General features: G+C 45.4%; 2 protein-coding genes across 27 annotated transcripts in view; one reads left to right on the top strand and one right to left on the bottom strand.

Annotated features, from left to right (window-relative positions):
* Window positions 1-10,916, top strand: part of LOC140849514 (EF-hand calcium-binding domain-containing protein 8-like) — a 32,835-nt gene extending 21,919 nt beyond the window's left edge. For 6 of the 26 annotated variants that reach the window (XR_012131461.1, XR_012131468.1, XR_012131467.1 and 3 more), the window contains 4 exons: window positions 831-882; window positions 3,106-3,274; window positions 10,394-10,500; window positions 10,789-10,916. Coding sequence is in view for 3 of the 26 variants with exons in the window: in XM_073236813.1 (XP_073092914.1) it covers window positions 831-882; window positions 3,106-3,274; window positions 10,394-10,458 (286 nt within the window). In the remaining 23 variants the exon portion in view is untranslated. The other 20 variants (XR_012131462.1, XR_012131470.1, XR_012131464.1 and 17 more) reach the window with 16 other exon arrangements.
* Window positions 10,917-12,556: 1,640 nt separating this feature from the next.
* On the bottom strand, window positions 12,557-23,412 carry LOC140849508 (nuclear envelope pore membrane protein POM 121-like). The gene is made up of 7 exons (XM_073236799.1): window positions 23,308-23,412; window positions 20,428-20,502; window positions 18,736-18,886; window positions 14,375-14,466; window positions 13,681-13,754; window positions 13,102-13,214; window positions 12,557-12,974 (listed from the first exon to the last, which is right to left on the bottom strand). The coding sequence occupies exons 3-7, from the start codon at window positions 18,796-18,798 to the stop codon at window positions 12,759-12,761; spliced, it is 558 nt and encodes a 185-aa protein (XP_073092900.1). The 5' UTR covers window positions 18,799-18,886; window positions 20,428-20,502; window positions 23,308-23,412; the 3' UTR covers window positions 12,557-12,758.
* Between the last annotated feature and the right edge of the window lie 4,387 nt (window positions 23,413-27,799).

Raw genomic sequence — 27,799 nt, forward strand, 5'->3', positions numbered from 1 at the left:
TTCCACTTCTCTTTTCCCTCTCCTCTTTCACTAGGCCTTCCCCCGCTGCCGGGAGCTCTGTGTCAAGCCCAGCTGGCTCATTCGCTCTGTCCCCTGAGCGTGTCTGGGCTTGACTCTTTCCTGGCCGTCCCCTGCCATCCTAGAGTGCCCTCTCCATGCTTGCTGGTGGGACTCGCTGAGGAGGTGCATGGACACTCCAATAATACTAACCAGATCCTGACTTCCTTCTCATATGGAGGTGCCACTGTCCTAGGAGCATGCCCTCCCTAGAGCAGAGCTCTGCGGCATGGACCTCTCCCGCTGCTGTGAGCAGGGTTCTGCCAGCTCTCCCAAATCACTCCTGTCCCCAGGGGTATTGGAGGGCAGGTGAGGATGTTTGTACTGTCCTGCCCCATCGTACAGCATGTGTTTAAAACTTTTGGATACGTGCCTGCCCCGGGACCTTGTTTTCCTAATCTGAATATAGTTGGACTACCACATGGCCTCAAAGCTGCTTCTAATTCTGTAAAACCTGTGGTCTTTTAGGAAGCCTCTGGCATTAAGCCAGGAGTATAGTAACTGGAGAAGCCTCAGGGCTTCAGCAGGACACCTTCAATCCATCAGGGGAAAGGAGTGAGGTGTGAGGTTGGAAAAAGCTCCCTGCTGGTGAAGCCCCTGGGGAAAGGGGATGCTCATCAAATGCATTCTGGGTGTCCATGGGTATGTGGTGGCACTCCCCACCCCCACCTTGACCCTGACTTCTTTTCCACCCCCTTGTGACCAGGCTAGGTAAGCCTCCCACATGATCCTTACAAAACTGGAGTTAAAACAACTATGATTCCCTATTCTAGGTCAAAACCAGTATCTTCTGAGGACTTGAGAGAGAGCCCTCAACCTCAAAAGGTAAGAAAATTGTCTGAGTTGACGGGAGGAAACATTCTAGAGCTACCCAATCGCTCATCAGCATAGAAGTCTATTGGCTCTCAGTCTCTGTGCCAGGGGTTGCATATTGCCATGTTTACAAGACCATGTAGGTAACTTAAGTGTGCCATGCAGCAGGCTGGTTTTTCCTTTTAAAACACTGCATTGGCCAAATGCAATGAGTCTAAGGCTACCAATTTGCAGTCTCTACATGGACTATACTTAATTCATCCAGCCAAGTTGTGATAATGGTGGGGTGGGCTGTACAAATTACCATCCAGCCAGATAAGTATCTAGTGTCTATGACATGCTTGGGGCTGCTGAATATAGAGATAATTAGTATAAATTAAATTAGGATTAAATTAAGATTAACATGCCATTGCCTTCAGAGAGTTCTCCCTGAGGCTGGGAGCTTCATAGGAGCTATCATTTATGGTGCAACTCCAGTTTGCTGGGGCTTCATCTGTGTTCGGGTGTCATCTAGGGCTCACCACAACCCTGCAAGGTGGGTACTGTGGATTTTGTTTTGCAGATGAGCAAACTTGTGGCTCAGAGAAGTGATGTGATATGCTCAAGATGAATTAGCTAGTAAGTTGAGAGCCAGGCAGAATTCTAACCCAGAGCTCTGGGACTCAGCAGCATGGGTTTCCCATCACATCTTGCTGTCTACACGTATGGACAGACATGCACAAGTATGTATGTGTGGCAGATAGAAACAAAGAGTTTGGGAGCATGGAGGTGATAGTGAGGACTCTTACCTGAAACTTAATGGAAAAGCTCGTTGAAGGAGGTGCCATATGAGCTAGACTTTGAAGAATGGGTAGGAGTTCACCTCTGGGGGAGATGGTCTGTATTAGGGGGAACAATGTGAGTAAAGTGGAATGTTTGCTGTGTCCAGGATGGTGGGGAGCAGCTGTTGTCCATGGGCCATGGTGTGTGCTTTGCAACTAGAAAGACATCCCAGGGCTGTGTAGCAAAGGGCTTTGCATGCCAAGCTCAGGAGGTGGGGTGCAGGGATCCCCTGGAATGTGTTAGAGCCAGGGCAATCAGATTTGTCTTTCAGAAAGAGGGCTGGTGCCAGTGTTGGGAGGTGGATGGAAGGGAAGGCCAAACTCTTGTCCCAGTTAGGGAGGTCATTATGCTTGTCCCAGCAGCAGGCCAGGGTTTGGAGTAGGGCAGGGATTTGGGAGAGGAGGTTTTAGACATGAGAGATGGATCACAGAATCAATAGGAGCGGCAGTAGGAATGCGTAGGGGGAAGAGGGAAGAGAAACAGATGGTGCTGAGATTTCTAAGCCCAGGGGCCCACATGGATGATGAGACCACTAATTAGCTCATCTGTCGGGCTCCATGAAGGCAGGTCTCTGCTCTGTTCACTCCTGTGTCCACAGTGCCTGGTGCTCAGCAAGTGTGTATAGACCATGAGGGAATGAATGACAGTTCATGGGAAGCTGAGAACCTTTTCCCTTGTGGTGGAGTTGGGGTGGAGGAGTGAGCAACACTCAGTGGTTATCCCATCGTCCACCCCTGGAGTCTTTTGAGGGAGGCAGCCTTTGAAGACCTGAGCTTTTAGTGACTTAAAGCATTGTGCTAAGTCAGGTGTCGGGGCTGTGGAGACATTGCTGAGGGCTGGAGGGGTGGGAAGGCTACATGGGGGATGCGGGGCGGTGAGCAGGAGGAGGAAGCAGAGAGCCCCTGACTGGGGTGGTGGTGGGGGGTCTGTGTGAGCTTTGGTGGGTGCACGGATGATCAGATCTGACCCAGGGGTATCTGGGCTGGTCAGGATGAAATCAACCTGTCTGGGAAGATGAAGCTGGATTCTTTGGGGTCTTGAATTCTGAGCACTGGAGATCTGAAAAAATATAGTTACTGAACTGAAGCACCTTATAAATTAGAGTCCTTTTAAGTGTGAGGTGGGACTTTAGCTGTGTCCACTAACCTGGCTGAGCCTCAGTTGTGACTTCTGTTAAATGGGAACAGGAGTTAACTCTCCAAAGGAAGGAGAAGCAGTTTAGATCTTCCTTCGTCTTTCCAGGTCTAAAAGTGATAAAGACTTACGTGTTTGCATCAGTAAGCAACGCTCTATAATACAACATGCTCTGACCTTCCCCAAAGAGTGTCTCTTTTAGTAAGATGTGCTGTAAAATGTTCAGTTCAGGAAACCAACCCTCTCAGTCCCTGGTTCTTGTAGTCATATTTGTTCTAGATGTCCACCACAGGTGGATCTCAGGAGTGCAAGGAGGTTCTCAGCTCCCGGACACCATCCATCTTTCTTAGCCAGAAGTCTGACTTCCAAGAAGAGGCCCAGCTGTTTACCCATCTGCACCTGGCTGAGATGGAGAAGGTGTTTGAGGATGACATTCACTCTCCTGCAGGTAAAGCTGCACTGGAGGTTTAGTCTCTGTGGCTTCTGTGTAGCGGGTGACCCAGTACCCTGGGTGTGTGGGCGGTTTAGATGTGGCAAATAATTTTTCTCCTGGTGACTCTTTTAAAACTTTCTATTGTTATCTAAGTATTATAAGCATATTGGAGGCTATATCCTCCTTAGGAGGATACCCCTAATCCCAATACCCACATGTAACCACTACCATCATTTCAGTATATTTTCTTCCAAATGATTTCATATGTCTGATTTATTATCTATTGCTGCCTAACAATATTCCCACAAACTTAGTGGCTTAAACCAACACACATTTATTATATGACAGTTCCAGTGGGTGAGGAGTCTGGGCTCAGCTTCTCTGGCTCCTCTGCTTAGGGTCTCACTAGGCTGTAGTCACTGTGTCATTTGGGGCTTGCCTGGGGAAGGATCCGCTTCTGAGTGCACTCAGGTTGTTGGAAGAATTCAGTTCCTGGCAGCTGCGGGCTAATGGCTGCTGTTTGTTCTTGGCTATTGGCTGGAGACTGCTTTCAGCTCCTAGAGCTGCCCACAGTTCTTGGTCACACGGGACTCAGCAACATAGCTAATTTCAAGGCTCAAACTAGCTAGGGAAATGGAAACTCCAGCAAGATGTGGTGTGCTTCAATCTTATAATGTGATCATGTACACATAATTGCATATATCCTGTCACCTTTCCCATATTCAGTTGGTTAGAGGCAAGTCAGAATTTCTGCCACATTCAAGGGGAGGGGATCACGGAGGCGCTGAACACCACGAGATTGACACCACTGGGTTACCTTAAGTCACTGCCACAGTGTGGCATCTTGCTGCACTGATGGACAGTGACTGCATTGGGGTATGTATGGGTGGGGACTTGATAATATGGCTAAATGTAGTAATCACATTGTTTTTTCATGTGAAACCTTCACAAGAGTGTATATCAATAATACATTAATAAAAAAGTAATTAAAAATAAAGATGCCAGAGTCACTACTTGTCTTCACTGTGCTACACTGTCTTTCCCGTGATGCCCCAACCAGACCGTGTACTAATCCTAATACCCCTCAATCCCCTTCTCCCTCCCTCCGCACCCACCCTCTCGCATCCCTCCCCTTTGGTAACCACTAGTCCCTTTTGGAGTCTGTGAGTCTGCGGCTGTTTTGTTCCTCCTTTGTTTCACTTCATTGTTATTCTCCACAAAGGAGGGAAATCATTTGTTACTTGTCTTTCTCTGCCTGGCTTATTTCACTGAGCATAATACCCTCTACCTCCATCCATGGTGTTGCAAATGGTAGGATTTGTTTTCTTCTTATGGCTGAACAGTATTCCATTGTGTATATGTACCACAGCTTTATCCATTCATCTACTGATGGACACTTAGGATGCTTCCATATCTTGACTATCATAAAAAGTGCTGTAGTAAACATAGGGGTGCATCTGTCTTTTTGAATCTGAGAACTTGGTTTCTTTGGGTAAATTCCTAGGAGTGGAATTCCTGGATCAAATGGTATTTCTACTTTTAGTTTTTTGAGGAACCTGCATATTGCTTTCCACAATGGTTGAACTAATTTAAATTCCCACCAGCAGTGTAGGAAGGTTCCCCTTTCCCTGCATCTTCACCAGCATTTGTCTTTTTGATGTTGGCCATCCTAACTGGTGTGAGGTGTTATCTCATTGTGGTTTTAATTTGCATTTCCCTGATAATTAGCAGTGTGGAGCATCTTCTCATATGCCTGTTGGCCATCTGAATTTCTTCTTTGGAGAAGTGTCTGTTCAGATCTTCTGCCCATTTTTTAATCAGTTGTTTGCTTTTTGGGTGTTGAGGCATGTGAGTTCTTTATATATTTTTGATGTTAACCCCTTGTCAGACATGTCATTTCTGAATATATTCTCCCATACTATAGAATGCCTTTTTGTTCTACTGATGGTGTTCTCTGCTGTACAGAAGCTTATTAGTTTGATGTAGTCCCATTTGTTCATTTTTGCTTTTGTTTCCCTTGCCCAAGGAGATACATTCAGGAAAAAGTTGCTCATGTTTATATTCAAGACATTTTGGCTATGTTTTCTTCTAAGAGCTTCATGGTTTCATGACTTACATTCAGGTCTTTGATCCATTTTTGAATTTGCTTTTGTGTATGGGGTTGACAATAATCCAGTTTTATTCTCTTACATGTAGCTGTCCAGTTTTGCCAACACCAGTTGTTGAAGAGGCTGCCATTTCCCCATTGTATGTCCATGGCTCCTTTATCATATATTAATTGACCATATATGTTTGGGTTTATACCTGGACTCTCTAGTCTGTTCGATTGATCTATGGGTTTCTTCTTGTGCCAGTACCAAATTGTCTTGATAACTGTGTGTTTGTAGTAGAGCTTATAGTCGGGGAGCATAATCCCCCCAGCTTTATTCTTCCTTCTTAGGACTGCTTTGGCTATTTGGGGTCTTTTGTGGTTCCATATGAATTTTGTAACTGTTTGCTTTAGTTCACTGAAAAATGCCATTGGTATTTTGGTAGGGATTGCATTGAATCTGTAGATTGCTTTAGGCATGATGGCCATTTTGACAATATTAATTCTTCCTATCCATGAGCACGGGATGCATTTCCATTTATTGATATCTTCTTTAATGACTCTCATGAGTGTCTTGTAGTTTTCAGGGTATAGGTCTTTCACTTCCTTGGTTAGGATTATTCCTAGGTATTTTTTTGATGTAATTGTGAATGGAATTATTTTCTTGATTTGTCTTTCTGCAAGTTCATCATTAGTAAATAGGAATGCAACAGATTTCTGTTTATTAATTTTGTATCCTGCAACTTTGCTGAATTCAGTTATTCTAGTAGTTTTTGGGTGGATTCTTTAGGGTTTTCTACATACAATATCATGTCATCTGCAAACAGTGACAGTTGAACTTCTTCCCTGTCAATCTGGATGCTTTTTATTTCTTTGTATTGTCAGATTGCCATGGCTAGGACCTCCGGAGCTATGATGAATAAAAGTGGGGAGAGTGGGCGTGCTTGCGTTGTACACAGTCTCAAATGGAAAGCTTGCGGCTTCTTGTTGTTAAGTGTCATGTTGGCTGTGGGTTTGTCATATATGGCCTATATTATGTTGAGGTAGTTGCCCTGTATACCCATTTTGTTGAGAGTTTTTATCATGAATGAATGTTGAATTTTGTTGAATGCTTTTTCTGCATTTATAGAAATGATCATGTGGTTTTGTTCCTTCTTTTTGTTGATGTGGTGGGTGATGTTGATGGATTTTCAAATATTATATCATCCTTGAATTCCTGAAGTCCGACTTGATCATGAAGGATGATCTTTTTGATGTATTTTTGAATTTGATTTGGTAGTATTTTGTTGAGCATTTTTGCATGTATGTTCATCAGGGATATTGGTCTGCAATTTTTTTTGTGTGTGATGTCTTTGCTTGGTTTTTGTATTAGTGTTGTTGGCCTCATAGAATGAGTTTGGAACCATTCCCCCTCCTCTTCTCCTTTTTTGGAAAACCTTAAGGAGGATGGGTATTAGGTCTTCACTAAATGTTTGATAAAATTCAGCGATGAAGCCATCTGGTCCAGGGATTTTGTTCTTAGGTAGTTCTTTGATTGCTAGTTGAATTTTGTTGCCGGTAATTGGTCTGTTCAGATTTTCTATTTCTTCCTGGGTCAGCCTTGGAAGGTTGTATTTTTCTAGAAAGTTGTCCATTTCTCCTAGGTTATCCAGTTTGTTAGCATATAATTTTTCATAGTATTCTCTAATAATTCTTTGTATTTCTGTGGAGTGTGTAGTGATTTTCCATTCCTATTTCTGATTCTGTTTATGTGTGTAGAGTCTCTTTTTTTCTTGATAAGTCTGGCGAGGGGTTTATCTATTTTGTTTATTTTTTTTGAAGAACCAGCTGCTGCTTTCATTGAGTCTTTCTATTGTTTTATTCTTCTCGATTTTATTTATTTCTGCTCTAATCTTTATTATGTCCCTCCTTCTACTGACTTTGGGCCTCATTTATTCTTCTTTTTCTAGTTGCATTAATTGTGAGTTTAGACTGTTCATATGGGATTGTTCTTCTTTCCTGAGGTAAGCCTGTATTGCAATATACTTCCCTCTCAGCACAGCCTTCACTGTGTCCCACAGATTTTGTGGTGTTGAGTTATTGTTGTCATTTGTCTCCACATATTGCTTGATCTCTGTTTTTATTTGGTCATCGATCCATTCATTATTTAGGAGCATACTGTTAAGCCTTCATGTGTTTGTGGGCTTTTCTGTTTTCTTTGTGTGATTTATTTCTAGTTTCACACCTTTGTGATCTGAGAAGCTTTTTGGTACAATTTCAATCTGTTTGAATTTACTGAGGGTCTTTTTGTGGCCTAGTATATGATCTATTCTTGAAAATGTTCCATGTGCATTTGAGAAGAATGTGTATTCTGCTGCTTTTGGATGGGATGTTCTGTAGATGTGTGTAAGGTCCATCTGTTCTGATGTGTTTTCTACTGCGTCTGTCTCTTATTTTCTGTCTGCTTGAACTGTCCTTTGGAGTGAGTGGTGTGTCGAAGCTTCCTAAAGTGATTGTATTGCATTCTATTTCCCCCTTTAATTCTGTTAGTATTTGTTTCACATATGTAGGTACTGTTGTGTTTGGTGCATAGGTATTTATAATGGTTGTATCCTCTTGTTGGACTGACCCCTTTATCATTATGTACTGTCCTTCTTTGTCTCTTGTTACTTTCTTTGTTTTGAAGTCTATTTTGTCTGATACAAGTACTGCAACTCCTGCTTTTTTCTCCCTATTAGTTGCATGAAATATCTTTTCCCATCCCTTCACTTTTAATCTGAGTATGTCTTTGGGTTTTAAGTGAGTCTCTTGTAGGCAGCATATAGACAGGTCCTGTATCTTTATCCATTCGGTGACTCTATGTCTTTTGATTGGTGTATTCAGACCTCTTACATTTAGGGTGATTATCAAGAGGTATGTACTTACTGCCATTGTAGGCTTTAGATCTGTGATTACCAAAGGTTCAAGGGTAGCTTCCTTACTATTTAACAGTCTAACTTAACTCACTTAGTATGCTATTACAAACACAATCTAAAGGTTCTTTTTTTCCCTCCTTTTTCTTCCTCCTCCATTCTTTATATATTAGGTATCGTATTCTGTACTCTTTGTCTATCCGTTGACCGTCTTTGGGGGTAGTTGATTTGATTTTGCATCGGCTTAGTAATTAATTGGCCTACGTTCTTTACTGTGGTTTTATTTACTCTGGTTTTATTTTCTTTACTCTGTTGACAGCTATTTAGCCATAGGAATACTTCCATCTATAGCAGTCCCTCCAACATACACTGTAGAGATGGTTTATGGGAGGTAAATTCTCTCAGCTTTTGCTATCTGGAAATTGTTTAATCTCTCCTTCAAATTTAAATGATAATCTTGCCAGGTAGAGTATTCTTGTTTTGAGGCCCTTCTGCTTCATTGCATTAAATACATCATGTCGCTCCCTTCTGTCCAGTAAGGTTTCTGTTGAGAAGTCTGATGATAGACTGATGGGTTTTCCTTTGTATGTGATCATTTTTCTCTCTTTGGCTGCTTTTAATCCTCTGTCTTTACCATTTATCTTTGCCATTTTAATTATAATATGTCTTCTTGTTGTGTTTCTTGGGTCCCTTGTTTTGGGAGATCTGTGCACCTCCATGGCCTGAGAGACTGTCTCCTTCCCCAGATTGGGGAAGTTTTTAGCAATTACCTCCTCAAAGATACCTTCTATCCCCTTTTCTCTCTGTTTTTCATCTGGAACCCCTATAATACAAATATTGTTCCGTTTGGATTGGTCACACAGTTCTCTCAATATTCTTTTACTCTTAGAGATCCTTTTTTCTCTCTGTGCCTCAGCTTCTTTGTATTCCTCTCCTCTAATTTCTAATTCATTTATCGTCTCCTCCACCATATCTAATCTGCTCTTAAAACTTTGCATTGTATGTTTCATGTCTAATACTGTGTTCCATAATGATTGGATCTCCAACCAGAATTCCTCCCTGAGTTCTTGAATATTTTTCTGTACCTCCATGAGCATGTTAATGATTTTTATTTTGAAATCCCTTTCAGGCAGATTCATGAGGTTGATTTCATTTTAATCTTTCTCAGGGGTTGTATTCATATTCATAATTTTACTTTGAACCAGGTTCCTGGTTCCTTTGGCATTTCATATTTGTATTTGGTGCCCTCTAGTGCTCAGAAGCTGTACTCTCTGTAGCTGCTCAGCCCCTGAAGCAATGTCGGGGGTTGTAGGGGAGTGTTATTGATGCCTGCAGGGAGGAAAGAGATGTTTCCTGCTTCCTGGCTGCTGTGCCTGTCTCCACTGCCAGAACCAGTGGGCCGAGCACACAGGTATAAGCCTCTATGCTTTGCATTTGTAGTTGCTGTAGACAGGGCTTCCCTCTGGTCAGCCTAATGCCAGGGTACGGTTTGTCGGTTTGGGAGCCAGGTGGTGCTGGCCGGGAGAAAGGTGCAGTAGGCTGCTTATCGCGGAGCTGTGGGTTCTTGGAGCTGTGCAGCCAGCCAGGGAGCTGGAGTTCCTGAAGATTGTGAAAGTTCCCAACCTGGTGCGAAGAGTGACCCTGGAAAATTTTGTCTACCTGTCCTTTCTCCTGAGCAGTAAGCTCTGTGTCATCCTTGACCCTTTAGCAGCCCTCTTGCTGTTAGGAAGTCTCTCAGACTGCCCACCTTTTGTCCCAGAGCTGCCAGATATGGATCCCTGCTTTCCACAAGTGGCTGGAATCTCAGTGTCTCCAGGAATGCTGCCTGTCTTAGCTTTCCAACCCCCTAATCACGAGAGCACCATGAAAACACCATGAAATGTAGGTTTGTGCTCCCAGAGCAGATGTCCAGAGTTAGGTGTTCAGCAGTCCCAGGCCTCCACTCCCTCCCTGCTCCATTTCTCTTCCTCCCTGCCTGAGAGCTGGGGTTGGGGAAGGGCCTGGGTCCTGCCGGGCCACAGCTTTGGTATGTTACCCAGTTCTGTGAGATTCATTCTTTTCTCCAGGTGTTTGTAGTTTGGCGCAGCCCTCTTTCCTGTTGCTTTTTCAGGATTAGTTGTATTAGTTATATTTTCGTATTATATGTGGTTTTAGGAGGAAGCCTCTGTCTCGCCTGGCACGCCACCATTTTTTCAGCTGGTGGTCCAGATGTTTCTTGATTCTGTCCAGCCTCACCAGTGGAACCGTTCAAGTAAACAAAGGTATCAATCAGGCTCTGCTCTGCCACATCCTGCCTCCCCTCCTGCAAAAAGCCTGAGGCACTGCTTCCTCCAGGAGAGGGCAGTGGCCTCCAGGGCTGCCCCTCCCTCCCTGCAAGATGAAGCCAGAGATGTGCTGTAGTCAATTTGGTTTATACAACAGGTCAGAGGCTCTTCCCAGGAGGAGCCGAAGTCTCCATATGGGTAAGGTGTCAGGGGTAGGGGCAAGGGACGTAGGCTAGTTCCTGCCGATGTCGATGTTGTTTTCTAAACACCTGTGTTTTCTCTCAGGCTCCTCAGGGCTTTGATCCTGTACCAATGGAAAAAGACCTCATCAGCGCATGGCTTCTACCAGAAAGTGCTTCTCTGTGAGCCCTAAGCTGTGGAGGGCCAGGCCAACAGAACACTGGGTGCTTCAACAGGACTTCCCAGGCTGAGTTCTTTGGGAGGCAGGAGGCCCAGGAAGGTATTTTTACCTGGCTTTCCTGTGGTTTGGGAAAAGTTCTGCCAGAAATGGCTAGTCGCTGAGCTCTGCTGCCTACCTGCAAATCTTGGTCTTGTGTGACTGCCAGTGAGGTCAGATCTTTCTCCTGCTTCTGATCCTGTTCTTTCTCAGAGGGGAAGGGATCGCACCCTGTTAGGCAGGAAAATAGATGTGAGTGGGATGGAAAAAGAATAAGGCCAGGAAAAAGCCCATTAAAAGAGACCCAGAGTTAATTAGTGGAAGCTCAGAAAAGCCGTGGAGCAGCTTGGCCTGGAATGTTTGAATATTCCCCAGAGAAAGGAGGGTACCTCAGCAGAGCCCATGCCTTTATTGTGTTAATCATACAGGCCCAGCTTATTTTTTTAACTTTACCTATATACTCTTTTTCCCTAATGAAGTAGTTTGCAATCTGCCCAATTAATAATGACAAGCAAGCCCAGCATAAACAACACAGTAACAGGCAGGAAGGATTCCATCTTAAAAATAAGATTGGGTTTTAATACCCAGGACATTAAGAAGATTCTTAAGTTACACTTTAGCAAACAGACAATAACTCAGCCCACCTTGGGGGCCGGGCAGGCAGTCTTGATATGCTCCCAGCCAAGAAATGCCGGGGTATTCAAAGACCACCTAACAGGTCTGCACCCCCAGCCCTTAGTCACATTCCTGAAGAATCCTTAAAAGGGGGAACCCCAAACTTTCAGGGCACTCCTCTCCCTGAGGTCGCCCGCACTTTCTAAGTGTGTAACCTTTTCACTGTAAACTCTCTCTTTTGAACCTTGCAGGGTGCTGCTCTCTCTCTGAGTCACCTGCTCTTTTTGTCTAAGTAACTTTAAATAAATCTTTTCCTCTCCTTCACTACTGTGTCTCTGCCTTTCAATTGCTTGTCACGGTGGGGACAAGGATGAGGAAAATACACAATGCCTCCCCCCAACATTGCCACTGCAGCAGATTCTAGGAAGAACAGAAAACATGTATTTTGGTATCTCAAATGTGATGGTATTGGTGCTCTAGAAGACTTATGTGCCAGGGATTCAGGTGTCAGCAAATATGACTCATCTCTACCACAGGTTCTTAAAGTATTCATTGCTCAAAATCAGGGAAAGGCTCTTTATTTCTACCCTTCACAGATCATAAGACAGACAACAGGGGATAAAACTTGGCCTAGCAGGGGTTAAATGTGTGGACACTAAAGAAAATCCAATCATCTAAACCCAAGCACAGCTGAGAGCAGCTAAGGAATGGGCTGCAAGCCAGCAGCCCTCTGACTACCAAAACGAGGCGGCCTTCTCCAGCTTTAAGGATGGCAGGCCCTTCCCTACAATTCCCTCCTGATGAGAGTGTTCTGAAGCCGTCAGGCCTGCACCAGCTCAGGTGTGCTAAGCCAGAGCAGGTTCAACCATTTCAGTGACTGGCTGGCATGCTGCTTTCCCCTAAGCAGAGGCTGATGGCACTGTGTGCTCCCCAGAAAGCTGTCCCACTCACCTGGAAAAGAAGGTAGGCCCAGGGAGTTTGCCAACTTCCCCAAGCTCCCCAGCAGCAGGTTAGTGCTTGGGGCTGGGAGGGAGGCTGAGGAAGCAGCAGTCCCCGCAGCAGGCAGGATGAGATTAGACGGTGGAGGGCCAGGAGGGTTCGCACTCTCAGAGTTTGAGGCAGTTTCGAAGGAAGAAAGAAAGGCTTGTCCTCCCTGGTGGGAGAATTCTTTCCAGGGGCCTCGCAGGACACGGGGAGGCTCAGGGACTCAGGGGAACTCGTGTAGAAATGCTTCCTCTCAATGTCAGTGCTCACTGTGCTCGGAGTCCACTGAGAACCCAAGAGCTGGATTTCTCAGAGGAGAAAGACCAAAATATAACCAAAGGGAACCGTCTCTGGAGTGTGAAATTAACTCGTATTCCTTACCAGTCTTATCCTTGAAGACGGTCTTCAGCCACTCTGTCTGCACTTGCTCATACTCTTCGACTGTGATGGTATAGCCGAGCATGGGAGCTTCAGGCTACCAAGAGGAAAAGGAGAAGCCGAGCCAGTCAGAAGGCAGTGAAAGAAACCTGCACTGACCCTTCCATTCCTGGGACTCAGGGGAGCCAGGCTGGGGTGGGCAGGGGCGGGTGGACAGACCATACCATGATAAGTGGGATCCCTCGCCTGGACGGCACCAGTTGGAATTTGCGTCTACGTGGCCGCGAGCTGCTGGGTGGAGAATCCCTGGAGTTGGCCTTCCGGGATGTGGTTGTAGCTGCAAATAAAATATCAGACTTACTTTCTTCTCTTCTCTTTGTCTTTCCAGCCTAGTTTTTAATACTGAACTTTCACTAGGTGTCTCTGAGATTCTATCTTCCATGGTTTGGGCTCTTGGATGGTGTTGGCAAGATTATTTCTAACAGTCAAGAAGCCATGAGGTGGTAATCGCTCCAAATGTGTGCACATGGTTGCTTACTGGACAGAAATTGCCTGGACTGCACAGATTACCCCACCTAGGCTTACCTTACCCTGAACCCCCCATGTGGCCTGGGTTATGCTATATGAGTCTGGGCCACCTTTCTCCCTTACCAGACCGTAAAGCCCGAAGGAGAGGAACATCTGTCTCTGTAATTACCATGCCCCACACAAATCAAGGCTTAGTACATGTTTCTGGTGGGTTGTAGTCCATGCGCCCTCCATACACACTACCGCCAACACATGCCATGTGTTCGTCAACTTACCCTGTTCTCCCTGGGACCCCTTCTCACTTCCCAAGGGATCTGAGGAGCCAGAGTTAGGAGGAAGCTCCTCTTCTCTGTAGGAGGAAGAGGCACAATTAAGTCTAGAAAAGTGCTGGATAATGTCTTAAACCCTCCTAACTACCCACTGGCCAAAGTCTAGAACAACCATGACTAAGATTGCAGTGTGTCAAGACAACAAATAAAATAAATCAAAGAGAATTCCTAAAGAAATGAAGGGAGGCAGTTGAGAGAAGCCACAGAGACACCTTTGTCTTAAAACAAGCACAAAACAATCTCCAGGACCTTCCATACAACCTGCCAAATGTCTGAGAGTTGTAGTCACAGCTCTCTCTCTAAGAAAGCGGCATTCTAGTCGGGCACCTAGAGGGTCAGCTGGGGTCTAGAATGTGAAGCCTGCTGCCCACCCCCATCAGTCACTCTGTTCACTCTGTCCCATGCGGCCCTTCCCCTTACACCCCAGCCCCTCACGCTGAAGATGAGGGGGAGCAGAGGCAGGTGTGGTAGGTATGTGATGACTGCAAGAGACGAGAGCGATTCAGGGCGGCAATGTCGCTGCCCTTTGGATGTGAAGTGCTTTGATTCTCGAAATTGGAGTCTCAGAAAGCCTGAGAGCCAAGTGAATTCCCCTCCTTTCCTACCCTCTCATTAATCCACAGAGCAAATCAGCGATTACCTCATTTTCTTTGCTGGCCTCTCTATTGTCTTCATGTAGCACGAGTTGGGGATGGAGAAGGGTGAGGCACTGGAACCTCTTCTCTTACAGAGCTAAAAGCCAAACACAAGTCACGTGACTGACCCTATGTAATAACTTAGGAGCTGACCTTCAACATAATTCTGTGGCTCTAACGCATCACTGTATATAAAGTCTCCTCTCCAAGTGACTAAAAAACATTTCTTTGTGAAGAGGGGCTTCTGGAAAGTGAGTCAATTGCCCATATTAACTATGGGTTATAAAGTCAGAGAAAGTAATGGAATGCTAATAAATGGCGGAGGAATGAGCGTGCTTTCTGCATATCCTGGAGAGTGGAACGTCATACTCAGTGGCGGCTGAGAGCGAGCTCTGATGCATACAAGGTCATGCCGTATTAGTCCATGGACATGATAAAGGGAAACTCAGAAACTCTTCCAGTGAAGATAAACCAGTAAGCTAGTTTGGTCTTGCTTTCATTAAATTTTCAGTTTTTTTTAATTAAATTTTAAAAATATGCTATTGTGACACTTGTGACTTTTGCAATATCTATGGTATTTACTGTCATATGATAATTATCCATACAGCCATCCATCCGTGACTAGCCAGCGTTCAGGATAATCTAGTTCAACAATTATGGGAAAAGTGTTTTCTCTCTACCTCATAGACTGTGCATAGACGTACAACACAGACGTGATAAAAGATTTACATTTGGAAGTGTAACAAAGAAAAGGACTGTAACAAAACAGACAAGCTGTTAGATAAGGTTGGGTAGGGAGAGACTGTACCAGAGAGAGAAGACAGAAAGCTGACAGGCGGTTACATAAAACTAGGAACCTTTCTGTATAAAAATATTGTCACATGGGAAAGAGACTTTACTATACACCCTTTGTGCCATTTGAATTTTCAACCATACTAATGTTTCCATAATCTATAAAGAAAATAGGAAACCAAAACACCCCAAAACAAAAACAAAACCATAAGCAACATTAAAAGGCAGGTCTTTTCCATTAAACTGATGAATTAATATCCGTACCATGTAAAGATGGAGTCTCAAAGTTCCATATGAATATAATGAAGGTGTCAAATGAGAAGTGGACAAGGAATACGCAACAAGGCAACTCATAAAAACAGTCTATGTCTCTGGCAGTTAGCTCTGCATTGGAATTCCATTTTTATTTGCCTAGTTCCTGCTTCATAAGGATTCAAACTATACCTTCAAACTCTACAAAGAATCTGAAGATAAGTATCGTGGTTCCATCATCAAGAAATTTACAATCTGGAAAAGAGACAGGGCAGGACACAAAATGATGACAGCAACCAAAGATAAAGAAGGTCTCTGGTCAGGAGCCTAAGAAAAGATTATGCAGAGTTCAGTTAGAAGAATCAGTGGATGAAGGTGGTATCTGAGATGGTCCTTCATGATTTGACTTAAAAAAAAAACCCTTGGAGACAGACAAACTTTATAGGCTTGCAGTGGGATGGGTAGTCATTCTGGACAGAGAACAGAACAAGGAAAGGTAAGGATGCAGGGAAGTATCAGTATTAGGTGCTCTTAGGAACCATTTTGATTTGCCTTAATTATGGGGTACATATAAAGGGATAAGAAGTTAGAAATGCAAGCTTGAGGTTAGACAATTTAAGGCCATTGTAAATATTTCTGCCTTGGAAAACAGTATGTCCTGTTAAGACAAATGGAGACACCAATGCCACACACAGAGAAGTCAGAGGACTGTTCACTTTCTCTGTTACATAATTAGTACCAGTTTGATGCTGGTACTAATTTACATAATCAGTACCAGTTTAATGCTGGTAATGATTTACAATGGCAAAGCTAGAACTTCTAATTTGCACAGCTCAGATTTGGGTGTTTACCAGTGTTCCTCTGGAAAAATCAAATTAAGTCAAGTAGCTGTGCTACCACTCCAAATATGAGGGCTGCCATCTGGGCTGATCGCACTGTGTTCACTATTCACCGCCCGTTCTTCCCATGAGGCATCGTGTAAAGAAGGTTCATATATAGTCTCTGCTTCCTGACACCTGCTTCTGAGAACTTACATTTTCAAACATCACACATCTGTAGGGGGCTGCTAACTACTCACAACAGAATATCCAAAAGCTGTCAGTGTCAGTGAGTGTACATCTTGCAGTAGGCCACAGGCTCCACTGGTAATGGGAACTTTACAACAAAATGTGGCAAAGGCCTAGTACAGTGTTCTAGACCAACCGCCTGCTGAGGGCAAGCAGCAAATGCTGAAGAAGATGAAGAGCACATCTGTTTGGAGGCATGGCAGTGTGAAAGAGCTGCTAAAGCACTGAGACGCTGTGGAGGCAAGACAGAGAAGAGAAGCCCGGAGACGAGCCTACATTTAGGTCTGCATTTTCCCCCAGGTGACTGCCATTTCCAATTAATTCAAATTAAGATAAACTAATGAACATTTCTAGAATGAGAAAAAACAAAACCTATATTTAAAACCCAAGTTTAAAGGCATCTATGCAATAAATACCTCATGATTTTCAATGAATAACCTTTTAAATAAAATGATAATGTACATTATGCTGATTAAAGTGAAGATAATTTACAATTATGAGTCCTTCTTCATTTTCTCTATGACTGAAATGCAATCCTATGAGGACAATGTAATTTTGTTGTGATACAAAAGTACATCATAATAATTTAAACATAACTATTGCTCAAGACTGAAGTTACACTATGAAAACATGCATAATTTCAAAGCATTATAATTAGATTAAAAGCCAAGAAGGGCACATCTTAAAAATATAAAACAACCTGTAAAAAAGTTTAAGATTATTGTTACTTTGCCTGCTTGTTAGGCCACCATACATAGCATTGTATAATGTTAAGTCTGAAGCTCTGAGTGTGAATTAAGTTCCCTGAAATTAAAGGACTGTACTTATTTAAAATTATAGTAATAGGTGGCACTTCTTGAATGTTTACTATGGACAATGCAAACTGTTGAACACTTTATATGTACTACCTCACAACTACCTTATGAAGTAGGTCAGAATCATTATTTCCATAAGTGTACAGTCTTACCTTCAGATTTTTTGTTACATATATTAATTACATACTTAATACTCAAAAAAAAAAAAGAGTATAAGAGACATGAGAACCAAATGCAATGAGTTGATTTTTGGTCCCTGATTCAAAGTAACTGTATAATAAGGGTAATAAGGGCAAATTGGAATGAGAATAACTAACATTAAGTTATTATTATTCAGAGGAATAGAGGTATTGTGGTTATTAATGTTCAAAAACTTTAAAAAATACACTGAAGTACCTACGGGTGAAACAACATGTTTGTACTTTAAAACACAAGAGCAAAACCAACCTGGGGTGGGGGTGTTGACGGAACAGGACTGACAAAACAGTTAACTGATGGAGCTACATGGAGGTTCATTATGATATTTTCCCTTCCTTTTGTGTATGTGGGACATTTGATGTGAAATTGTAAGGAGGAGCAATGACTATGTATCTCATAGTTCTGTTGTGATCACTGATTGAGGAAATGTATGTACAGTGCTCAGCAGAGGGCCTAGCGCAGAATAAAGACTTCGTACTGTTGTCCTCTGCATTGCCATAACTGCCTGGCTGGGGCCTTCATCTCCTATATTTGGCATTTATCATTAACATGTCATTTATATTACCCTAAGAGCCTTCTGTATGGATGAAAACTTATGACAAATTCTTTCTCCTCTCAAAGACCTCCTCCACACATGCATTATTTTTTTCAAGCTCCTATATATTGGGTGCCCACTTACTGACAAGCACTGTAATGGGTGCTTTTCAAACATTACCTTCAGTCTTCACAACAGTCCTTTAGAGATGAGAAAAAGAGAGTTCAAGTCATTTACCTGCCCAAGAGTCTATAGCTACTAAGTGCCAAAGCCAAGATTTGAACCCAAGTCATTCTGGTAGCGAAACTTGATCTGTTCTCCAGTCTACACTACATCCTTTCTAAAAAGAATTATAACCACTTATTTTAAAAACTTTCATTAAATTCCCAGTGCCTATAGGATTAATTTATGACCCAATGCAATCCAGACTCAATCTACCTTTTTAATCAAATTAGTACCAGTTTTTGAATTATTCATCCTTTGTCCATCTGTCTATAATAATGGCTGTGCCTTGTATTCAGGTTTCCACATAAGCATTCTGGGCTTTCTAGTTTGTTCCACTGGTCTATAGCGATCATTCACGGGTTGGTAACTGCTGTTGCCTTAGAGGTGATCTCAGCATCTGACAGAAGGCGGCTAGTAAACACTGCATAATCAACTAATAAATGCAAAGACCCCACTTCTTCCACACCACCAGGTGAATGTACCTGAGAGATCCCTCCAGTCGAGCTGTGGTCGCTGGGAATGGCATTGTGACTGCGACCAGACATAGGGATGCCACGTGTGTAGGGGTGGAATCTCTTATTTAGGCGGCCATCTGAGCTCTGGACATTGCGGCCACTCTTCAGAGGCCCAGGCCTAAAAGGGAAACGAAAGGGAAAAACACAGATGTGCTACTGAAAGGCAACAACATTGTTTTAAGGCTTTATCCCATGGTCACAAAATCGTTCTAATGTAATGAAAAAGGATAATGTTAATTTTACTGTTAATTCAGCTAAACCTGTCTCACAAAGTCAGAAAGGGAAAGCTAAGTATTTTAAAAATTAAACATATGATTCTACTTATGTGTAGTCTGGGAAATGCACACAAATCTATAGTGACAGAATGGGGACCAATGGATGCCTGGCAGCAGGGGCAGGGTGAGAGGGAGGTTTTAAGGCTTCACCGAGGGGCACGGGGAAACTTCTGGCAGGAGTGGTGATGTTCATTATCTTGACTGTGCTGATGGTTTCACGGGTGTGAAATTAGACAAAATAGTTATTGTGGCAAGTTCCTCAAAATGTTCCTCTCTGATTTCAAAGAGGACAATGTATAGGACAATAATTCTGATAAGGATACATATCAAAATTTATCAGATTGTACACTTTAAAGAGGCACAGTATTTTATGTCCATTGTACCTCAATAAAGCTGTCAAAAAAAATTAGGAGGAACCAACCACTTTTTCTAAGATTCAAACTGAAACAGAAATTTCCTAAACATCTTTCCTGTGAACTAGCCATTCAACCTTTGTGACAGCGCAGACAGCTCACTATGTCTGGCTGATGAATGTCAACCAGAGACCAGTTTATTCCTACACTGGGTGAAAACATACTTCCTCCTTCACCTACTTCACCTATGGATCCCATCTGGAGCCAAACCGGGCCAATTGTCCTCCTTTCCTGTGACAGCCCTTCAGACTTTGGCAGACCATTGTCCTTCCCTCCCTCACTTCCTTACGCCCCTCAGGTTTTTCTCCTCTGGGCCAGTACTTATGTACCTTTAGAACCCCCTTGCCCACCACCACCACCCCGTGACATCTTGAGCTGCTTCCCTCTCTCCCAGTGAATTTCAGTCTGTGTCTGCCTCGTCTTGCAGGGCAGCACAGCCCACCAACAGTGCTCCATGGACCACGGGACTAAGGCATTCGAGCACTACCACTGACCTGCCTCTTCCCCGTCTTTGTTCTCCTATCAGCACAGAGTAGGAGCATGTTAAGCTTTCTTGGCAGCCATGACAGTGTGCTGACCCAAATTAAAGATGTAAGTTACCCCAAGTCTTTTCACAAACATTTGCAGCCTCTTTCTCTCCCAGCCAATTCTTCCTCAAGTATAATTAAGCTCAAATGCAGAAATCTAACATTTTTCTTAAATTTTGTACTGTTGCATGTTATCCATTGCACAAACCTTGTGATATTTTTGTTACGTACTTGGTTATTCAATGTATCTACAAACCCTCTTAGCCTTAGCATATTTTATGCATATTAATGAAAAATAGTAAAAGGAATTAGACAAAGTAGTTATTGTGGCAAGTCACTCAAAATGTTCCTCTCTGATTTGAAGGAGGAAAATTTACAGGACAATAACTCTGATAATGACCTTTTTTCAAATAGGAAATCCCACCCAGATGGATTCTCACTTACTTAGGCACAAAAGGAGTACGGACTCCTTTGGTCAGCACGGGCGTAAAAGCTGACCTCACACTGCTGTCTTGGCACCTGTGACAAATCACAAACCCTCAGTTAGATGATACGACTTTCTCTTTAAAGCCTACTCTCATATTCCTGAGATCTTATACTCTTTCTATGGAACATAGGTTCATGCTAGACAAGAAAAGATTGCTTCAAATCTCAAAGATTCAGGAAGGTAAATTTATTATAGGCCTGTCCTAATCTAATAAGAAAAGTATAAAAATGCTTCAAGACCTTTTGAAGTATTCAGGTGTACTGATTATTTGCTAACTTCTCCCCAAAGCACTTCAATCACAAATTTAATATCCTCCCACCCATAAATTAAAGACAAAAAAACACTTTAGTGACCCAACTACACCCATCCCCCAATGCTCTCATTTAGTTCAATCTGTAAGAGAAGAACTTCACACATCACACATAAGGGCCTGTGCATGGTGCACATAATCACTGCTTATTCCAATTATGGGAAAGCTAATACGGAGCACTCAGTTATAGGCTCACTGGGGTCTAGAAAAATTACCAACCTGGAGAACATGAGAAACCTGTTTGGAACATAATAATAGTAATTTTCTCTCTGACCTCCACAAGAATCCTTCAATCTTTTATGCTAAGTCATCAGAAATACACACCCAAAGTCAAACATTTTAAAAACCTGAATGTTCACCTTTTCAAATAAATGTTCTTATCGAGGATCTAGTGCTGCCACCCAAGTTTTGAATTTTGTTGTTATCACTCAGCCACTGGGACGAAATGAAAAATCAACTCTTTTAATCTATTCATCTTTATCAGCCAAGTTATATCCATCAAGGAGGTTTCCTGGTTACACCTCTTTGAGCTCCGCTGATACAATGCATTGGCCCAAAGAAATAAAGTAGCAAAACCTATTATAGTACTATGCTTTAAAGACAGACGATATTTTCACCTGAATTAGGGATATTTTAAGTGATTTACCAAGTATTCTGCTAAACCCATACTGTATTAAAGTTCAGAGCTTTAAGAACTGAAGGAAGGGAACAGTTCTGGCAGCACATCTCATAGCAAAGGTTAAAGGAAGGCAGGACATGGCTGATACCCACCAAGGTGCTTAAAGAGGTCAAACACCTTGTTTTTTGGGTGTTGAGAGGCATGTGAGATGCACAGACACACTTAGGACTTAAGAAGAAAAAAAGATTTCCAAGTCAAGTCCTCCACCGTGAATAGCCAAAGCAATCCTGAGGAGGAAGAAGAAAGCAGGTGGGATTATGCTCCTCAGCTTCAAGCTCTACTACAAAGCCACAGTAATCAAGACAATTTGGTACTGGCACAAGAATAGACCCATATATCAGTGAAAAAGACTAGAGAGCCCAGATATAAATCCAAGTATATATTGTCAATTAATATATGATAAAGGAGCCATGGACATACAATGGGCAAATAGCAGCTTCTTCAACAACTGGTGTTGGCAAAACTGGACAGTTGCATGCAGTTGAATGAAACTGGATTATTGCCTATCCCCATACACAAAAGTAAACTCAAAATGGATCAAAGACCTGAATGTAAGTCATGAAAGCATAAAACTGCTAGAAAATAAAATAGGCAAAAATATTCTGAATATAAACATGAGCAGCTTTTTACTGAATGCATCTCCTCGAGCAAGGGAAACAAAAGAAAAAATGAACACATGGGAGTACATCAAACTTAAAAGCTTCTGTGCAGCAAAGGACACCATCAACAGAACAAAAAGGCATCCTATAGTATAGAATATATTCGTAAATGACATATCAGAGAGGGGGTTATGATCCAAAATATATAAAGAGCTCACATGCTTTAATACCCAAGAAGCAAATAACCTGATTAACAAATGGGCAGAGGATATGAACAGACCACTTTTCAAAGAAGAAATTCAGATGGTGAACAAGCCCATGAAAAGATGCTCCACATCACTAATCATCAGGGAAATGCAAGTAAAACCCACAATGAGATATCACCTCATGCCAGTAAGGATGGCCAGTATGAAAAGACTAAGAACAACAAATGTTGGTGAGTATGTGGAGAAAGGGGAACCCTCCTACACTGCTGATGGGAACGTAAGCTATTTCAACCATTGTGGAAAGCAATATGGAGGTTCCTCAAAGAATAGAAATAGCATTTGACCTGGGAATTCACTCCTAGGAATTTACCCAAAGAATATAATTCTCAGATTCCAAAAGACATATGCACCCCTATGTTTATTTCAGCACTATTTGCAATAGCTAGAATACAGAAACAACCTAAGTGTCCATCAGGAGATGCATGGATAAAGAAGAGGTGGTACATATACACAATGGAATACTACTCAGCCATAAGAAACAGATTCTACAATTGGCAGCAACATGGGAGGAGCTGAAGGATATTATGTTCAGTGAAATAAGCCAGGTGGAGAAAGTACCAAATGATTTCCCTCCTTTGTGGAGAATAACACGAAGCAAAACTGAAGGAACAAAACAACACAGACTCTCAGACTCCCAAGAAGGGACTAGCAGTCACCAAAGGGAGGGGTGTGGGAGGGTGGGAGAAGAGGATTCAGGGGTATTATGATGGGCACACATGGTGTGGGGGGGATCAGGGGGAAGACAGTTTAGTACAAAGAAGGCAAATAGTGACTCTGGCATCTTACTACGCTGATGGGCAGTGACTGCAATGGGGTGTGGCAGGGACACGATAACCGGGGTGAATGTAGTAACCACATTGTTTTTTCATGTGAAACCTTCATTAAGAGTGTCTATATCAATAATACCTTAATAAAATAGAATTAAAAAAAAACCCAAAAAACAAAGTCAAGTCCTCGGTCTGGGGAGGGTCAGCGTATCTTACCGGCAGCAAGGCCTCCAAGGGGATCGGAGGAAAGGAGTGGGGACTGAGGGGTGAATGGGGTAGCGACGGGCCGCGGGAGCCGGCGGGGCGGGGCGGCCGGGTGGGCGGCTCCTGGCCTCCGGGGCGGGGCCGAGCTGCGGGGGGCGTAGCTTGCTGAGAAAATTTCCCATGCGGAGGGATCACCGAGATCTGGCAGGCGAGCGGGGCCCAAGGCTCTCTGCCACACGAACTCCCTTCGCTAGCGCGCCGGGGCCAGAGGCGAGGCGAGCTTTGTGCGTTGGCCGCGCGCTTTCCGAAGTTGCCGGGAGACGGCGCGCGAAGGCCGTCTGGGGGCTCGCGGCTCAGTGCCCACCCCTCCTGCGGGAGTCAGCGCATGGGACAAAAATCACACCCACTCTTATGCTGCCTTGAGCACCTTGACCATGTTTTTATGAACGTTAACGTCTCTCCCCATTGTTTCCTCTTTTGCGCCCCTTCCAGGAGGGAAGTAGAGGGTTAGGGACGTGATTAGTCTTCACTGCCACATGGTACTTGTTGGGGGGAGGGGTCTTCACTGGCCAGCTCCTGGTCCCACTGGCTGGGAATGTCCTGTGAGACCCTCCCCTTCCTCCCTCCCCATCCATTGCCTTGATGGGCTTCGTCATGGCCAGAAATCGGGGACCTCTTGGGCACATTCTGCCCCAAATGTGGGCAGGCATGGGGACAGCGTGTCCACGCCTGCCTTCTCCCCAGGCTGGGAAGTCAGGGACCGCAGACCCAGGTCTCTCTAGCCCAGGGGCTCTTAAATATGGTGGTAGGAGGGGCCAGCCTGAAGGACATGGGGTTCTGTGTCAGCCCTAGGGTCAGGCTGTTAAGATACGGTGGGTCAGGGCATGGGTCATAGGCCAGGGAAGCTCTGCTTGGGGGTGAGGTCCTGCTAAGCCAGGGCCTGGTTCTGAGTCCAGGCTCTGGGCCCAGCTGACCTCTTCATGTGCCAGGGCAGGCCCCCTGTGCAGGCACGTACATCCAAACAGCTGGCCAGCCCTGCCCAGCACATAGCCCAGCTGTAGTTGTCTCGGCAAAGCAGCCAAACAGCCTGCCAGCAGTGTTTGGGAAAAACCACCACAAGCAGCATGTGGCTGGGAGGTGGGGTGCAGTCAGTTTCTGTAGGTCATCCTTAGCCCACGAGTGAATGGTGTATGCGCTGGTAACTGGGTCCCTTTGCGCGCACTGGCCATTGCTGGGTGACAGGGTGTGTCATGCAGTAGACACGCGTGCGCATGAAGGCTGCTTGCAGAAACTGACCGAGTGGCGGTAAGCAGGTGTTAGTCCTCCACACGGGCATGTTGGGCTAGGGTTCAACCTGATTATAAAAACAAAAACAGGTTTACTGAAGTCTAAAGATCACTTTCAGAAACAAAATTTTTTAAGCTGGTAAAAGATTTAAAAGTTTTGAATACGTTGCTTCCAAATTGATGGCCAGTGACAAGGTCAGGATGGAGTTTTAGAGGATGAAGCTTCTCATCTCAGGGTTTTCCATCAGAAGGTGGGTCTGGGAGCACGAATTTTGTTTTGCTTTAGGCATTAAACCCTTCCTTGGCCACGCCCTCCGGACGGCCCCTGTGATTCAACCCCAACTGTCTGGGGACCTTCCAAGAGCAGGACAATGCAAAATTCCCTGTCATCTCTGCTCTTTAAAAAGATAATGAACGTCGAGAAAGCCGTAACTGCTGCTTTGTCCAAGCCACCTTGGGCAGCAGGGACAGTTGACTCCTTGAATCACTGGGGTACAAGCCAGGGAAGTCTTCCTGGAGGCTGTGGCAGGCAGGGCCACAGACAGCCGGCACTCAGGTGAAGGTGGGCGCCCTTCCCTTCCTGTGGCCCACCCCCACTGGGGCTGGGGCCCTTGAGTGGGGAGGCCCCGCCTTGCCCTTGTGGAGTCCTCAGACAGCCCATTGACCCCAGCCTTCCTCTCTCCCTGCACAGTGGCCCAGAAGTGGCGGGTGCCGCAGCTGGAGGAGGAGCTGACCCTGCGGCGCTGCAAGATCGAGGAGCTGCAGCAGTGCTTACTGCACTCGGGCAGGCCGCCCGCCGCCCACCCGGAGGCTGCCGAGACACTGCAGCCACGGGAGCGGCTTCTGTTGGCCAGCAAGGAGCCCCAGAGGGAGAACAGAGAGTGGTGCTGCGGAACAACTACGAGAAGGCCCTAAGGGCCTACCAGGCGGAGGTGGAAAAGCTCCGGGTGGCCAACGAGAAGTACACGCAGGAGTGGCGGAAGGTCCAGCAGGCCACCAGCTAGAAATGGGGCTCATGGACAACTGGAAGTCCTAGCTGGACTCACTGGCCTTGGACCACCACAAGTCCCTGGAGGACCTCAAGGCCACCCTGAACTCAGGCCCTGGGGCCCAGCAGAAGGAGAACGGAGAGCTGAAGGTAGGGATGGAGGGCATCAAGATGGAGCACCAGCTGGAGCCGGGCAACCTGCGGGCCAAGCGCAGCATCGAGACGGCCATGCACATGAAGGAGAAGGAGGGCCTGCGGCAGAAGCCGCAGGAGGCCCAGGATGAGGTGGCTGGGCTACAGCAGCACTGGTGGGCCCAGCTGGAGGTGCAGGCTGGCCAGCCCCGGCTGAAGCTGCAGGAGGCCCAGGACGGGTGCTGCAATGCCGAGCTGCGGGTGCACGAGCTGGAGAAGCTGGCTGTGGAGTACCGGGGGCAGGCACAGGCCATCGAGTCTCTCAAGGAGCAGATCTCCCTGGCCAAGAGGAAGATGCTGGATTACCAGGTGCTGCAGTGGGCAGAAGCCCAGAGCAAGCAGGAGGCTGAGAGGCTGCAGGAGAAGCTTCTGGTTGATGAAAACAGACTCCAGGCTCTCGAGTCCCTGTGCTTTCCCAGCACACCAATGTAGGCAGCCACCCCTGCTGCCAGGGGGGACCCATGGGCTGCGTGTGAGGGTCCAGCTGTGGAGGGCCTGGGTGTTTACTAGCCACTTTGTCCCAGCCTGGGGAGGCATTCTCCTTGTCCCCAGGTGCATGCCAGGGGAAGATCCTTGTCCCTCCATCAGTCAGAAGGGCAGCTGGGCCTGGTGACTGGGGCCCTAAGGTGGTCTGATCAGATGTGGCTGGGACCCTACAGGCCAGGCAACAGAGAAGAACACCCTGGCACTGAGAACGGGTTTCTCCGACTCCCCGCATCCCTGATTCACCCAGATGTCTTCCTGTGGAGGGCAAGCCCTGTGCATTCCCAGAGGGCCCATCTCCAGCACAAGCACCTGGAGGTGGCCCCCTTTCTGTCAGTCCTAATGAGACTGATCAACAGTCCAGCAGCCACTTCCTGAGAATGTGGGCACCCCCAGAGTGGGCTCTGGAAGGCTAGAGGTGGATGGCCAGAGAGGCTGCTCCCACTAGTACCAGTTTTGCCCCAAATTCGGAAGTCCCTTGGTAGTGTAGGCTATGTCCACTCCAGCATGACCAGGAAAGACCTTCGCGTGGCTCCTGCCAGGCCTCACACTGTCCCGTCTCCCCCGAACTCCCACGAAGTTGGTATTGGCTCCATAGATGAGCAAACCCAGCCTCTGAGATGAGTAACTTTTCCAAGTTTCTTGCTCATCAATGACAAAGGGCATATCCAGCCTACTGCCGAGGAGCCCACAGGGCGTCCAGGATGACGGTGATCAGATCTTGCCTGAAGGGGACACCCAGCAGCATAATCGTGGCTTTCATTCAAGCCCTGGGGCTTGTTGAGCCTGTGGTTCTCCTTGTTCATTTAAACCAGAACTTGGCATCTGAGCAGTAAGTGTTCAGGAGTTCCAAGGGCTGGGTACCTTTTTTGTGAAAGGAGCTCTGCCTGTGTCATACCTCGAGGTCCCCCTGCAGGGGCCTTCTCGCCCTCTCCTCCCTGTTCTTAGCAATTGCTCTGCCAGGACCCTGGGCAGAGGCAAGAGGAAGGAGTCCCAGGTGAGCTTGTGCGCACGTGGCCTGACTGGCTGCCCAGGGCAGGGGTTTAGGCCTGGACCCCTGATCTCCCTGGACCCCCCTAGTCAGGGAGGTTTTGGACGGCTGTGGTTCCACAGGACAGCACCCCATTCAGTCAGAGACCTTGGGCTGAAGATTGGGTGGGTGACCACAAGGACCCCATCTCTTGACTTCCATACATATGGGGCCCCCACCCAGATCCACATGCCCCCCAAATTCAGAATTTTAAGTCCAGGGACAGCTAGATTTTGGTGTCATGCAGAAAGTGTGGAAATTTTAAAGAAATGTTTTAGTGTGTGTCTCATTTGGGGTGCTTAATCACAGCTAGCTGAGACTAAAATGGGGCTTGGGATGCATGAGCAGAAGCATGAGGGGCAGGCTGGTGGAGGTGACTGCCTGTTCAGTGCTGTGCTGCCGTGACTGGATTCTGCAGTGTTCGATTCTGGGAAACTGCATGCTCAGCGGACAGCCAGCTCGGATGGTGCCCCCCTACCTGCCACATGCTGGTGGGAGGTCTCTGGGTGGAATCCGCTAGAGGTG

Source organism: Manis javanica, chromosome 5, assembly GCF_040802235.1.
Source record: "Manis javanica isolate MJ-LG chromosome 5, MJ_LKY, whole genome shotgun sequence".
Lineage (NCBI taxonomy): Eukaryota > Metazoa > Chordata > Mammalia > Pholidota > Manidae > Manis > Manis javanica.

Excerpts from the sequence above, each read along its gene's own strand:
- LOC140849508 (XM_073236799.1), bottom strand. The coding sequence starts at position 18,798 with ATGTCTGGTCGCAGTCACAATGCCATTCCCAGCGACCACAGCTCGACT. Across the intron at positions 13,215-13,680 it reads GGGGTCCCAGGGAGAACAGG|CTACAACCACATCCCGGAAG; the intron begins GTAAGTTGACGA and ends TTTTATTTGCAG. Across the intron at positions 12,975-13,101 it reads GAGGGATCCCACTTATCATG|CCTGAAGCTCCCATGCTCGG; the intron begins GTATGGTCTGTC and ends TCCTCTTGGTAG.